Source organism: Neofelis nebulosa, chromosome 4 (assembly GCF_028018385.1).
Source record: "Neofelis nebulosa isolate mNeoNeb1 chromosome 4, mNeoNeb1.pri, whole genome shotgun sequence".
In the NCBI taxonomy this organism is placed as follows: domain Eukaryota; kingdom Metazoa; phylum Chordata; class Mammalia; order Carnivora; family Felidae; genus Neofelis; species Neofelis nebulosa.
In genome coordinates this window covers 93,206,601-93,222,836 of record NC_080785.1, presented here as the reverse complement: position 1 = coordinate 93,222,836, position 16,236 = coordinate 93,206,601, and the positions used below count along the sequence as shown (strand labels likewise).

At 44.4% G+C, this 16,236-nt stretch overlaps 1 protein-coding gene across 22 annotated transcripts in view; it reads left to right on the top strand.

The window, feature by feature from the left end:
* Window positions 1-7,829, top strand: part of NRCAM (neuronal cell adhesion molecule) — a 286,918-nt gene extending 279,089 nt beyond the window's left edge. For 20 of the 22 annotated variants that reach the window (XM_058725394.1, XM_058725414.1, XM_058725411.1 and 17 more), the window contains one exon: window positions 5,448-7,829. In XM_058725394.1, the coding sequence (XP_058581377.1) occupies window positions 5,448-5,685 (238 nt within the window). In that variant the 3' untranslated portion in view covers window positions 5,686-7,829. Of the gene's footprint in view, window positions 1-5,190; window positions 5,408-5,447 lie in introns of those variants that run through there. The other 2 variants (XR_009260570.1, XM_058725413.1) reach the window with 2 other exon arrangements.
* Window positions 7,830-16,236: the final 8,407 nt, after the last annotated feature.

The window sequence follows — 16,236 nt, the reverse complement described above, 5'->3', positions numbered from 1 at the left end:
GTTCCAGGCTCTGAGCGGTCAGCACAGAGCCCGATGTGGGGCTTGAACTCATGGACCGCGAGATCATGACCTGAGCCAAAGTCGGACGCTTAACCGGCTGAGCCACCCAGGCGCCCCAAGTATATGGCTTTTAAATCATCCCCCATAACCTCTAATTCCTCTCATTTGGGACAATTCCCTTGACATCATGTCAAAAACAGTTTGTTTACTATTTCATTATAAAATTCATCTTTGAGGGGCACCTGGCTGGCTCAGTCAGGAGAGCATGCGACTCTAGATCTCAGGGTTGTGAGTTCAAGCCCCATGTTGGGCGTGGAGGCTACTTAAAATTTAAAAACTTTTTTTAAATTCATCTTTGAGTTGAAAAGCAACAAGTACTAATACAGTGCTTCAACACGGACTTGTACCTGAGTTGTATCCCTTTTGTAGAACTTTTCACAGTCATCACATCTGGAAACTTCTGAGTTGTGTGTGTTACACAAGGTATTTCTTAAAAAGAAAAAAAAAATTTCTCTGAGGTGGGGGCCTGGAATGGAGAGAGGAGATGTGATGGCAGATAGATGAGTACTTCTATTTTGGGAGCATAAATCACGTGCCAGTACTTTTCTGGTGCCTCGTACAATTTTTTCCCCCATTTAGCCATATTCTAATTGAAGTATGACATTACATCCCACCACTTTTTTTTTCCAGTTTATTTGAGAAAGAGAGCACTTGATCAGGTGAGAGGCAGAGGGAGAGAGGGAGAGAGAATCCCAAGCAGGCTCCACACTGTCAGCACAGAGCCCTGTGTGGGGCCTGAACTCACGAACTGTGAGATCATGACCTGAGCCAAAACCAAGAGTTGGACCCTCAACCGACTGAGCCGTCCACGTGCCCCCATCACACCACTTTTTAAAAACCAGTCTTAGGAAGATGTTAAGCTGCCTTTGAACCGCTTTTCCTAGAAAGACTCTGTTTGTGGATAGAGCACTCCTCTCCTTTCCTTCTCTTCTTTCAAGCACAGCCCATGTTGCTATAGATTTTCTCTCATCCACTATGATCATTAAGCTGCAATGGATGCTTCTAGGGAGCTCCTTCTTGGCTCGCCATTATTCATAACTGATAGAGACTGTTTGTGTAACAATCCAAATGAATCAGCAGGAAGATATTACAATTAATAAAAAGAGTTTAGTGATGTTGCCTGACACAAAATTAGGGTGAAGTCGATTGTATTTCTGTATACCAGCGAACAGTTGGAAAGTAGGATCTGAAAAATGATCTCAGCTATGATAGCATAAAAATATGATGTAGGAATAAAGCCAGCAAAAAGATCTCCCAACTATTTCAGAGCCCTGTGTTACAATCCACTGACTGATTTGTCTGTCCCTGCACCAAAACTACACTATCTTAGTACTATAACTTTTAATAAGCCTTGATATCTGATAAGTCAAGTCCCCCAACTTTGTTATTCTTCTTCAAGAATTTTTTAGGTATTCCTGGCCTTTTCATTTATACATGTGCAGCTGAGAGTCAGCTTGCCAAGCAAGATCCACAGAGAAACCTGCTGGGTTTTTATTGGCAGTAAATTGAATCTAAAGACCAATGTAAAGAGGGTTAACGTATGTAACGATATTTGAGTCTTCTTGTCCACCATTATGGTAAATCCCTCCATATATTTAGCTCTCCGTTAATAACAATAAAACTTTCATTTTCTTCATAGGGAACTTAAAACATTTTTGTTGGATTTGTTCTTATATACTTCATATTTGTGTGATATAACTGGAATCGTTCTTTTAAATTTCATTTTCCAATTTGCAAGCATGGGAATAAAACGGACTTTTATGCTGGTATTGTATTAAGCAACATTACCAAACTCTCTTTTTATTCTAATGGCCGCCTGCATATTCTTTTGGATGTTTTACATACATGTAACCATACCAGTTATGAGTAATGACAGTTTTCTTTCTTCGTAATAGTATACCTTCCATTTCTTTTTCTCTGCACATCGCTTAGTACTTTCAATGCAGTTTTGGTTAAAAGTGATGATAGTACGCATCCCTACTATTTCTGATACCAAACAGAAATTGTCAACACTCACCATCAAAGATGGTGAAACTAAGTGTCTTGCAAATACCCAGGACATTCAAGATACTGCTCTTCCTAGAGTATCAACATTTTTATTGTGAATGGGTGTTGAATTTGACCAAACACCTCTTCCTGAATCTACCGAAATGATCATAATATATTGTTCTTCTGCGAAAATGGAAAACTATATGAATTGAAGTTTTAATGCTGAAACAAACTCCCATTCCCTGGAATAAACCCAACTTGGTCATGATATGGTATCCTTCCAGTAGATTCCCGAATTCCATTTGCTCTTGATGTCTTTGGGATTTTCACATCTCTGTTCCTGAATAAGATTAGCCTATAATTTCACTTTCCCCAAGTGTTATTGTAGGTTTTAGGTATCAGGTTATACCAGATTCGTAAAATCATTAAAGGAGTGGTTCCTCTGATCTAGCAAACTTAACATGTCCAAAACTGAACCACTGATCTTCCATCCCAAACATGCTGTACTCCCCAGTAAGGGTAATTTGATCCTTTCTGTTACTCAAACTGAAAATCCTGGTGTCCTCTTTTTCTCTCTTATTCCATATCAAATCCATCAGAAATCCTTTTGGTGCTACTTGCAAAATATGTCCATTATCTAGCCACTTTCTGCCGCCTCGGTGTTCCGCTCTTGTCCAGGCTCACAGTCCAGGCTCCTGTGTTTTTGCCCTAGTCACCTCGGCCCCCTTGAGCAGGGGTTGGCAAACGTTTTCTGTAAAGACCCCACTCGTAAATATTTCAGACCTTACCGGCCACAGGGTCGAAGCTGCAACTCTACATGTCTGCTGTGGGGAGTGCAGAAGCAGCCACACACAATACAGAGGAAATGGCGTGGCCCAATTTTGCTGTAGGTTACCAAGGCCCACCCTCCAGGCTAGGCTGTTCCCAACACTGATGACTGTAATCCTTTCAAACCCTAAGTCAGCTCTTGTCACTCATGTGTTGAAAACCTCCCAATCGCTTTCCATCTCACTCAGAGCTAAAGACAGAAGCCTTCCAGTGTCCCCTGGAGGGCCCGGATCTAGCCCTGCCACCTTCTACTTTAGCTCTTCTCTGTCTGTCTGTCTGTCTCTCTCTCTCCCCTTCCATACCAGCCACACAAGCTCTTCCCGGTTCCCAGAGTGCACCAGGCTTGCTGCCGCCTCAGAGCATTTGCACTGCTTGCTACTCCTGCCAGAATGGCTCTCCCTCCACCTATCCACCTGCCTACCTCAACTCTTTTAAGTCTTTGGTCGGCTGTCACTTCTAATGAGGCCTTCCCTGGATACCCTATTTAGCGTCAACCTCTACACCCTCCCCTGACACCTTTCATCCTCTTTCCTCAGTTCCGTGTTTTCCATAGCACTAATCACCTTCTGACACACTATGTAACCAATATTTCAATACGTTATTTTCCATGTTTTCCCCTAGTAGAAGTAAGCTTAATGAATTCAGGGCTTTAGTCTGTTTTGTTTGCTGCCATATCCCCAAGGACTAGAACATTACCAGTGTAGGCACTCAATAAATATTTATTAGATATATGAGTGGTTGAATGGGTGGAGAGGTGGCTGGATCAAAGAAATACCGTACTGTGATCCTTGGAACACTAGCTGTCTGAAGTAGAGCTTGGAATCCAGGTGACAAAGACCTGCTTATTATTGAACACTCCAATGGAATTAAGTGCCTCACCAAGTCATGAGCAATGTTTCACAGGAAGTCTTCAGACAAAGCCTAGAGGTTAATGACTACAGATGTGCACGTTATTACTTGCAGTAGATCGGAGACGAGCTGCTCTCTCCCCTGAAGTGCCCCAAACACGGGCCACCCCGAGGTCCTGTGATACCTCCCCAGTTGTTGATGAGCAGTGAGAATAATACTGTTGGTTCAGTGTGTGACGAGAACTTGTGTCTTGTTGCAACTGCTAATTTTCAATAGCAGACACCAGTGTCCTGTTAAGCAAGTATAATTTTCCAGTCTTGAGATCTGCTTCTTGGAGAAAGACTGAAAACCCCGGTAGGCATTATTGGCCAAACTGCCAGAATATTTGTGCCTCTTGAGATGTTTGTATCTTGCCTAGAAAAAAGTCACTGTCAGAGACAGAGTGGGCGGTAAAGCCATGGCACAGATTTTTGGGTGGCACAAAAATTGCTGGGTAAAATACTACAGCTGAGGCAGCCTCTTTTTGACCTGAAGCCTCTTCATTTTTACTAATATTGCTTATGTCTCCTCTTTGGCCTTGCATTTTTGCTCCTGGAAAGGAAACAAAATGCTCTCGCTGCCTTCTTTCTTTTTCTTTCTTTTTTTTTTTTTCAAACCCAGTGTTCCCTATTAAAGAGTAAGTCACTGTGTGTACCTAATTACACGACCGGATGGGCAGGTGTTCAAAAACCTATTCTCCAACTTCCAGATGTTGTGCTTAGGGATTTAACAGAGACGTAAGAAAAAAAAAAAATCGGGTTCTATAATGTGTTTTAAATTATGAGCCTTAGATCCCCATCCAACACAGATAGGCTACATAACACACCGGGAGAAGAGTAGACTGAGATAAAATGAGCACAGCAAATGTTTGCTTTGACATTTTTTGAATCACTCATACTCCTTAGGAATATATTGACCTGCCAGTAATAGTACAAATGTAATGCTTTGAAGTGAAATTGCGTCTGTCTCCAAATTAATCAACCTTTACCTATTAACTAAAATTCTTACAGAAAAAAAAAAAATACTGTTTACTATCAGTATAAGGATTTTGCTTTTCTTCTTAGGCTATTTTCACTTGTTTCTTCTGCATCCTTTTAATGGAATGTATAGGTCTCTTGAAAGGTAAGGTTAAAGTTTACAAGTCTGGCCTGCACTCGATAACAAAATGATTCAAAAAGCAGGATTTTGCTTCCTCGTGCTCAGAAAAAAAAACAAATGAAAAAACCCTCATATTTCACACTTAACCAAAATCATGCTCCATTCATCTCCAAGGAATTCAGAGATCTCACACAGTTTAACCTACTAACTATTCTACTTGCCATAAGCTTTCGCCTTCTTTGAATTCAAAATAGGGATGATTTTCAACTTTTCTCCATTCTCCCTTTGTTAATGCTTGTGACTGTTTCTGAACTGCTTCCAAATCAGGAGCGAGAATGTATCATTGACATTGACATGCGCAGCGAGAAGCCATCCGCCTCCTGAAGGCTTCGTGATTAAACCATTGCTGCACCTGATTTTCATCCCAACCACATCCCAGTCATTGGAGTCAAGCTGACAATTAGACTTGACTTGAGAAGCTCAGGACTCCGCGCGCTTTGTCATAACCTGCATGCATGACCCGTAAGAACAAAGCACTTCGCCTCAATGCCAATCCTGATGAAGATGTTTTCTCTGTCTTCCAGTGACGCAGAAGACCACAAGCCTTTGAAAAAGGGCAGTCGAACACCTTCAGACAGGACGGTGAAGAAAGAAGATAGCGACGATAGCCTAGTTGACTACGGAGAGGGGGTGAACGGCCAGTTCAACGAGGACGGCTCCTTTATTGGACAATACAGCGGTAAGAAGGAGAAAGAACCCGCCGAAGGAAACGAAAGCTCAGAGGCACCTTCTCCTGTCAATGCCATGAATTCCTTTGTTTAACCCGCAAGCCCTTTGCCAATATCCCATTTCTCTAGAATGTTCATCCTAAGCACTTGTTTGTCTGCCTTCTCATACTATGAACTCAGGGGCAGACAGTGCGTGTTCTGCCATGTGTTAATATTATGAGAACAGCTAAAACAAGAACGCAACTCCGTCAGATGATTTGTTAATGTGAACTGCAGTGCAAAGTGCATCCTTTGTCACTCAAAATAGGCATCCTTGGTTTCCGCAGAACTGATCAAAATAACACAGCCTCATCAACGGATCGTGTTACTTCCTCTTCAGGACACAGTTCAATATGATGCATGAAATAATGCTACACACTTAAAGGAACACCTGTGTATGTTATTAAAACATAGTTGGAGACTCGGTCTATACTATCGTCGGCCGAACCCCGAAATATGAATTCCGTTTTCATTGTCAAGAGTGTAACTGTAGTATTCTCTAGAACTTCAATGTCTTTGTGGACATTGTTGTGAAATTGGTGACTCTGTGTCTAGCTGTCTAGTCTTTTTGGGAGACTGTTAGCAACAGGATGTACAGTATATACTTGCTAAATGAGTTAATTGTGACAGTCGCATTTGCTGATGCTTTACTGAGACTCTGTTACCGGCCTTCGCTCCTGTTACTTCCTAGCCTTCTTAACCCTCCGGGTGTTACAGCAGTACAGTGTTCTACTTTTTACATTCATCTCCGTGTTCAGTTGTTTTTAGGCATAAGCAATGTGTATTGCAATGCATTTTGGCACTTAGGCCAGGCTGAAAGAATCAAAAACGAATCACTCCACTTAAGTTTCAAAAATGACTCCAGAAAGCACAGGGCAAGAGACACGTACAGTGCCTTCAGACAACAAGCATTCCATAACATGCTGCCTTCTTTCTCCGCCGGGACGGCCGCCTCGGAGTCCCAGCTTACTGTCAGTGTCCAAAAGTAACTTTTGCAAAGCAGAGACCATGAAAACCGCAATGCTGAAAGAAAGGAGAGGTGAAAATGAGATGAATAAGACAGTTTATTTTAAGGAGCATTTCCCCGTCTGTATAGACAGAAAAAGCTTTAGCACCAACTGGAGCACATGACGATTCGGCGGTCTTTTATGGTTTCTGTTAAAGTCAGTTCGGTCAGAAGGCTGTCAGTTGGGTAGAGAATTTTTGTAAACCATAAGCTATCCCCACACCAGAAGCATAGGACAGTATGCCAACAGGAATGTTATTCTCCGGGCCTTTACGTAGGGGGCAACTTTTGAAACTCTCTGCAGCATTAAACAGCGTGTATGCAAATTGCTAGGACACATTTCCGAATCTCAGAAATCTGACACGTGCTAACGGGGCCAACAGTCAAAGGGATTCCACCCGCAGTTTCAGACATCAACATACCCATTGTACCGTATCCATAAACGAGATCTCTCAAATGGTTTACCTCCAAATATGAAGTCCTCTAACAACCTATGGTTGAAGGAATGCTCCGTTTCATTTGCCAATAAATTGGTTTCTCATAACTTGCATCAAGTTTAATTTTAAGTGAAGCTTTTTATATGTAGATATTTTGTTGAATTTGTAAATATACCTAAAGTGTAGATGCTATATGCATAGAGGTGTTACAAATAAACCTGCAACCCATGTTGATGTTGTACTGTATAAGAAGTTAGCTAATTAATACAGTGCATGGGATTGGAAAGCATTTACTTAAATACCTTGTGGGTTTTTATTTTCCCTTTTTGCTGTGAAACTGAAATAGTGATCTATGCTACATATTGACAGCAAGGTTCTAGAAATCTTCAGAGCTTTGCCTGTGGGGCTCAGTAGGCCTATTTCCGGCACGTTTGCTGTTTATAGGTAAAGCACAATTTGAAGTAATCCCAGGTAAAGATGGTCCTACATAATCCCACGCCTCCATGTTCGCTTCTCACAGACCAGCCGTTCTAATGGAAATACAGAAAGACGAACCAGGCTTGCCTTGGCATCAGAGAGCACAAAGATAAAAGTTACTTTACATTTGCCGATGTCTGGGAGGGGGAGGGAGGCGTTACAAGTACAGTTTTTACTCTCCCATCATGGTAGGCGCGAAATTTATCTGTGCATGAAGGGGTCACTTCTGTAATAGGGCAACAGATTTTGTATTAAAGATTAAATGTGGTTTTAAAAGTCCCTCTCTCTTTTGTAATCAGTCATGTTCTTCGTGGAGTGTGAATGTGCAGGTCTGTGTAACGGTACAGGCAGATGTGACTGGATTTCCATCAAAAAAAACCAAAAATCACTATTAAACAGTCTTGATCTCTTTGTGATCTTTAACTTTTTCAACCATGTATTTCCTAATGTTTTAAAAGAGCGCAGATTTTTATTTTTACTTTTGAAAGGCCGTCATAGGCACAGAAAATGAAACACAAAACCAAACATGGTATAACGAAGCTAATAAAATAGGGGCGTGCCGAAAAGAATTTGAATGGAAAGCAGGTGGAGAGTCTGAGAACTCGGGTGCGGCTTCCCCTCCTGAGGCCCGACTTCCACGGGCCAGGTTCCCCAGTGCCCGCCGTCAGCCTGTCTTCCGCGTGCCTGGACCTCCACCATCCTCATGGGCCACTTGGGTTCCTTCACCTCTCCCTCTTGGTGAGGTGGTCTGTGCATTTACAAGTCGTACGGGTATGTCATCTACTCCCTTCTCTCCAGCCCCCGCTGTTCTTGTCTCCAACCTGCCCAGCTTGCCAAATAACCAAGGCCCGGTTTGTTCCTCTGTTCCACCGCCTGTCCTTATTCACCTGTCCCTGGTCCCGCCTTTCCAGACACGAGCCTGCTGGCACAGAGCCGCCCCTCCCTATAGTCACTCTTGGATAACAACACATTATACAAGTGGGCTGTAAAATGCTATATAGATCTTAGCATTTCTAAGAGCGTTCCCTCTGAACACCAGATTGGTACCTCCCGCCCACACTGTGGGCCAGATTTCCAGTCCACACCTGCAGGCCACATCACCAGTCACAGCTGTGTAGCAAGGAGGGGCTGGCCTGTGAAAGCCTGACCACAAAAGTGGTCCATTGATGCCTTCCTGTTCCGACACTTTATAATGGCCCTGATTTACTTTTACTTTTTATTTTTATTTTTTTATTGTGTTTATTTTGAGAGAGGAAGAGAGAGAATGTAAGGGGGCAGAGAGAGAGAGAGAGAGAGAGAGAGAGAGAACCCCAAGCAGGCTCCACACCATCAGCACACAGGCCAGTGTGGGGCTTGAACCCAAGAACCTCGAGACAATGACCTGAGCCAAGATCAAGAGTCAAGAGTCAGACGCTCAACCAGCTGGGCCACCCAGGTGCCCCCTGACTTACTTTTAATGCCTGTTTCTGGAAATGCCTTGTGGAGGCAAGGGAGAGAAATGCAAACTAAGAAGTCTCATCCAAACTAAGCAGATTTCTCCCTGTCACGAGATCGTTCTATAAATGACCACCAGAGGGCCCCCTTGCTTTATTCAGTGCAAAAGAAACTGCTGGAAAATGAAGCCTCTGGAGATCCAGCACAAGCCATGATGCCTGCTGCAGCCGGAAAACATGAGATTTGCAATGTTCTCCGAGGAGCTCACAACTTCCAGGAAATTAGTCTGTGTTGCTGTGAGTCTTATTAATCTTCTTACTCTTATCGTTTGCAGTCGTGGCTGGGTGGCCGATCAGCAGGGGGGAGGAAGAGGAGGAGCGTGCCCCCTGGCTCCCATGAGGCACCCCATCACTGCCACATGCTGGTGGGGGTGAGGATGGGGGCGTGTTCTAAAAATGGTTTCCCCTGTTCCCCAAGAGTGTGCCATTTTGTCTGCCATGAACAGATGGATATGTTCTGATTGGATCGCACAAAAGATATAGTTTAAGGACAGTTTTTATTTATCACTTTAAAAAAAAAAAAGGCAGAAGAGGGAGAGAATACTACCAGAGTATTTATAGTAAATAACAGTTCTCAGGTTGAGATAGAAAGAGACCGGGATTGACACATTCCAACTCCGCCATCAACTGTGACCGTGCATAAGTAAACAACCCCCTCCCCACCATCTCCCACCTCGTGAGGCCTCTGTTTCTCCAGCTGTAAAATGACAGAAAGCAGATGATTTCCAGTATCCTTTTCTGTTTGAATCCTGTGGCTCCCAATTAACCTCTCCTCCCCTCCCCCCCCCCAAATTTTAGCACCTACTACTGCCAGATATTTTGCTAAGTAGGGAAGGTACAAGAAGAGCAAAACTGGATTGTGGTTCCTGCCCTCACAGCGCCTGGAGTCTGGTGTGAGAAGACAGACACTGATCAAATAACCACCCAAATGAATGTGTAATTCCAAATCAAGAGGAGCGCCCTGAAGAGAAAGCACAAGTTCCATGAATGCAAGCGATGGAGGGGCTGACTGGTGGGGAGCAGTTGGGAAGTCTCCTCTAAGGTATGGGAGCTGGGCACTGGAAGAATCAAGGAGGAGAAGTCAGGACACATTGCTGTAAAACAAAGACCAGCGTTGCCTGGAATGCATGCAGGACCCGGGCCAAGCTGGGTCCCGAGGACCACGGGACAGGTTTTTGTATTTATTCAAGGAGCGGTGGAAAGCGTGGAGTAATTGAAGGGGTTGAAGTAAAGGGTTGTATGATTAGATTGTAGTGGGGGAGGAGGCCTAATTCATGAGATGTAGTGTGAGGAATGGGCTGGAGGATGAGAGCCAGAAATTGATAAGCCCCGGGGTGCTTCGCAGTAGTGTAGACATCAGGTTGCGGACTAGGATCCAGGATCATCCCACTGGAGATGGAAAGAAGTAGGTGGGTCCTAAAGCTATTTAGGAAGAAAATTGATGGGGGACACTCGGATGGCTCCATTGGTTAAGCATCTGACTTCAGTTCAGGTCACCACCTTGTGGTTCGTGAGTTTGAGTTCTGCATCAGGCTGTCTGCTGTCATCACAGAGCCCACTTCAGATCCTTTGTGCCCCCTCTCTCTACTCCTCCCCAGTTCATGCTCTCTCTCTCAAAAATAAACATTTTTTAAAAGGGAAGAAAATTGATGGGAGCAAGAGATTCGATGTGTGAGGTTGAGGAAAGGGGAGGTATCAGAGATTGCCCTTTAATTTCTGACTTGTCTAACCAGACGTGAAGTTCACTGAGGTGGGAACATCAGGAAAGAACCAGGCTTGGAGCTAGGTCAGGAGTTCAAGTTAATAAATGTGTTTGAACCGCCTCTGAGATATCCAAGTGGAAAGGACTAGAAGAAATTGGATGTATGGGCTTAAGGCTTAAAAGCTTCTAAGATGAGGAATAGTAATCGAAGCCATGAGGCAGGGGAGGAGATTGCCTAGAGAGGGAATATATGCGAGAAGGCTGAGGATTGCACCCTACAAAGAAACTCCCAGATGTAAGGGACAGGAGGAGGCAGATGGGCCTCTAAAGCAGACCAGTGAGCAGGAGCCAGAAAAGCTGGGAAGAAATGAGAGCGTGTCATCTTGGACCCAGTGAGAGAGACCATTTCAAGAACAGTGTCACATAATGCTGAAAAATCAAGCGATCATGAGGATTGGGAAACACTTTTTGGATTTGAAGGCATGGAGGTCATCTGAGCCATTAGTAAATGCTGTCGGGTAGTCTCTGTCGGGTCATCTGTTGGATAGTCAGGTTGAGGTGGGGAGTGAGTGGAAGGGGAGGAAACGGACACAGAGATCTGCCATTACCCACGTGGACAGTCCACTTGTCCCTGGGCTCAGTCCCTTGGCATCTCTACCTGCATAATCACATAATCTATGCACCCCACTCCCGCCCACAACGTCTCCCCAAACCCAGTGTCCCTCTCCTTTCAGTCTCTCAGTTTATTCTTTCTCTATTTCTTTTCCAGCATGGATTTTAAGGCCCATTCTTTTTGAAACACCCCTGCTTTACCCCAAAGCTCTTTGCCCTTCTGTCTTTTCTAAATACATGTGGAGGTGCCATGTTTCTCCAGATCAAGTCTGCTGCCTGCTTTTTCCTGCCCGCCCCCAGGGGCTGAGAAATAGAATAGACGTTAGTGTCCTTGTCATGACAGAAGGTTCTTCAGTGGTCACGCTCTCCATCCTGCCCCGTAGACCTAATTTTCCTCAGGTGAACTTCTATTCTCACATTCAGCGAGGACCATTTCAAATCTTTTCCACTCTCCCCACCCAGCCTCACACATCACTCTGTGAGACATAAGCCCACCGACCCAATCGAAGGAGGAACACAGAGACTCGGAGCACAGTGAAGCGAGCCTTTAATCAACGTTCTTGCAAGAGTGGGTGTGTGATGGACAGGCACACTCAGGGAAGTCACAGCAGACAATTTATTTCCTAGCGTGCACCTCCCTCCCCTGATTCCTCATTGGCTGAGTACGACAGAGGTTACAGCCTTACCCAGATGCTGCCTATGCCCATGTAAGGCAACGAGTAGTCTGATTGGAACAAATGTACGTTCCCTGAGGTGACAGAGAGACTTTCAGTCCCTCTTCCCTTTGTTGTTTGACACAGGCTCACCGCAAAGCCTGCGAGCATAACAGAGGGGAAGAAGCAGGAAGTGAAGTGTCTACGGGTTTGGGACTCCATTGTGGGGGGAGCAGCTTTTGTTTTGTATTTCTGAAAATGAATCCTCTCTCCTCTCACAACTGTCTGCAAGGTGACCTCCCATCACAATTCACTGAGAAAAGAAAACAAGCAGAGATGGGAATACCCTCATCTTCCTGCTAGCAAATGCTCTCTTCCTGCCTCAATGATCTCCTGTCCTCTATCTCCTATTAAAATAGAGGAAGCATCCTTCCCTGCCTCCTAAGACCAGGCTTCTACCTGGGTCTGCGAACCTCCCCGCTTCCCTGCTCTTTTCTCTTCTCCTGCTCACCTGGACCCTCTGTTGCGACTTCAACACATTCCAAGTCTCTCCCATCTAGAACCAACAGACTTTGACACCTTTGATTCCCCACCATACACCACCTTCCGCTGCCATCTACTCTCCTCCATGGCCAAAAGGCTGAAAAAGTTGAAATAACACCAGTTGGAGGATTATAGAAGCGACTATTTGCCAGAGAGCGCAACCTTTGTTGTTCGAGAGCCATCGAACTTCCCCCGTCTTGCTCAGTTTGTCCTGCGGACGGTCTTTCTTCAGCTGTAACTATTCAACTATTATCTCAGTGAACGACTCAATCTTATTTTGTTTTCTCTCTCTCTCTTTTTTAATCAGAGGGACTGGGCCTACACATTGGAATCCCCCAGGGAGCTTTCAAGTCCCACCGCCCTCCCGCCCAGCCACCCCCTCTTTTCTCTGTTGTCATTGCCTCAGTGACAGCAAGATTTTTTTAACCTCCCCAGATTCTAATGTAGAGCCAAGACCGAAAGCAGTGTAAGGAAACAATGTGTTGCCACCTCTTTGTGTATGCACTTAAGGTACTTAATGAACAGTATTTCGAATACATTGCTACGCACAGGTTGATCTCAAATTCTCTTGTATTCCTCTCGTTAAAAAAAAAAAAAAAATCTAAGGAAAATGGACGCCATATTTGCTGGTGGGAATACAAAATGGTACGGCCACTTTGGAAAAGTTTTGGCAGTTTCTTAAAACGTTAAATACAAATTTATCATATGACCCAAAATGCCACTCATAGGTAGATATCAAAAGAAATGAACAAATGTGTCCACACTGAGACCTGTACATGAACATTCACGGAAGCATTAATCAGCATAGCCAAAAAGTAACCCAAATGTCCGTGAACTGATGAATAAACAAAATGTGGTCTATCCATACAGTTGAATGGTACATCCATACAATTAAATGAAATACTATTTGGTATTTTTTTAAGCGCTAGTAATACATGCTACAACATGGAGGACCCTTCATCATGTTATGCTAAATTAAAGAACTTGATCACAAAAGGCTTCATGCTGCATGATTCCATTTACTTGAAATGTCCAGAAAGGCAAACCGATAAAGGCAGAAAGCAGACCAATGGTTGTCTGGTACTGGGAATGGGAGCAAGGATTAACTATGGATTGGCAGGAAGGATCTTACAGGAATAATGGAAATGTTCTAAAACTGGATGGTGTTGATGGTTGCACAACTTGGGAAATCTATTCGAACTCATGAAATCGTATACTTAAAACCAGTGCATTTGTGGTGTGTAAGGTATACCTCAATAAAGCTGTTCAGGTTAACCATCCCTAGGCTTGTATGTATCTGAGAAGTGATCATGACTGTGTATAAATAAGGCTTATGGTGAGTACAGCACCACATCACAGGCCGCTTCACCCCTCTGGCCTCCTGTGTCCTCAAGACCAATGGTTCTCCAAGTGTGTTCCCTGGAACAGTAGCATCAGCCTGTCTGGTTTGAAATGTGAATTCTTGGCCCACCCCAGATCTACGGAATCAGAAACTCCTGGGAGTAGAGACCAACACCTGTGCTTCATTTAGCACATGCTCTTAGCTTAGATCATTTAGCCAGATTCTGATGAACTGTGAGAAACACAGCACTCAGTTTGCACGCTGGCCTCTCTCCTCTCCCACCTGTAGGCATGGAAGTGATTATCTGTTGAGATCAAGAGAAAAAACTAGGCTCTTTTAATAATAGCAAAGATGCCTGGGTGGCTCAGTTGGTTAAGCTTCCAACTTCGGCTCGGGTTATGATCTCATGGCTCACGAGTTCGAGCCCCGCATCGGGCTCTGTGCTGACAGCTCAGAGCCAGGAGCCTGCCTCAGATTCTGTGTCTCCCTCTCTCTCTGCCCCTCCCCCACTCATTCCCTCTCTCTGTCTCTCAAAAATAAATAAAACATTAAAAAATTTTTATAAATAATAATAGCAAAAATGCTTGATATAACCCAAATGTCTGCCAACAGGTAAATGAATAAACACATTTTAGTGTATATACTAATATTCATACCAATGAAATATTAATCCACAATAAAAAGGAATAAACCACTGATGCAGGTAACTCACTCCACTGAGTGGAAGAAGCCAAATGAAAAAAGTTTCATTTATGGGAAACACTGGAGCAGGCAAAACTAATCTATAATGACAGGAAACCCACTGGCAATTGCCTGGGGCTGGGGTCAGGTGGGGATTTACAACAAAGGGGCCGAGGGAACTTTCAGGGCTGATGGAAACGGTCTATATTTTCATTGTGGTGGTGTTTACAGGGGTGTGTTCATTGGTCAGGACTCAAAAGTATATACTTACAATGGGCTATGTTTTATTGTGTATAAGTTCTATCTCAATTAAGTTGGTTTTAAAAGGGGGGAAAAATGTAAAAGGAACTGGGCCTAAGTGAGTCCTTTCTTGATTCTCTCTTTCTCTCTGGACACCTTGCCCGAAGGGGAGTGGAGCGTGCAGGGGGACAGCTGGCTCTGCACCTGTCTCCACGTGGCAAATGCAGGGAACCCAGCCCCCAGGCAGCTTTCTGGAGAAGGGCTGCTGGACGCCATCTCTCTCCCACCCCACCAGTCGTGGGGTTAATGGCCACCTGTCAGGCATCCGAGTATGTAGTCAGTTCCAGAACACATCCAGATGTCCATGGGGGGCAGCCCCCCAGACCTGGGAGACAGTCCCTTCTAACTTCTGTCTCTGGTGGGCAAGGCCACTTTGGGGGCTTTTCGGAAACCCTGGCTTGTTGGAGTCCCCAGCTTGGCACTTGCTGCCATCTTCTGTCTCTCTTACTTTTCTCTCCGGGACTTTTCATCTTCCTTACTCCCTCCTGATACCTCTCTTTGCTCTCCAGGGCTTAAACAGCATCCTGTTTTCTAACTTCCCCATGCAAATGGGACCTAATTGACATCTCAGGATTAACCCGTGAATTTAAATCCTGAGCTGTTTTATACCCTGTAACTTCCCCTCCCCCAGTGCACCCCATCTGGTCAATGCTACCACCCCAGCTCCAGGCAAATAGATTGTTTTTCCTCCCCCACTCCAACAAAACTAAGCCAAGTCTCTGGAGTTTTTTCCAAAATATATGTTGAATACATCCACATCTATTTATCCACAGTCTCCCAACCATGTTGCCTGCCCCTTGTTAGAAGATGAAGACAAGTTAGGGGGTACAAACTTTACCACTTCGTGCAGCAGTCTCCTTTTGGAGGACTGCAAAGTGGGGTAGGAGGCAAGAAGCTTTTATGGGACAACAAATAAAGAATAAGGAAGAGACAAAGAAAAAAACATCTCATCAGTGGGGGCCACCTGGTCAACCTTACTGGGGGTGAGAAGGCCCAGAGTTGACTTCGCTTTGGCGACTGGCTCGTTGGATATACTGTTTCTGGTCAAGCGCAACATTTCCTGGGACACAGAAGTTATCTACCTAAGTTCTGGCTTGTTGACGTGGCCCCTGGGGCAGGAGAGTCACCATCTTGGGCCTAGAAGTTTATTTCAACACTCTTTTGCCCTCCTGCAAGCCAAACTCCACACAACCAGGCAGGATTGGCAAACTTTCTTTCAAGATGGCAAATAATTGAAGCTTTGCAGGCTACATGGTCTCTACTGCAACCACTCACTTCTGCTGCTGTAAAAGGAAAGCATCTACCAGTTTAAGATCTAAGATGTGTAGGATTCTTAAACAAATGGTTGTGACTGTGTTCC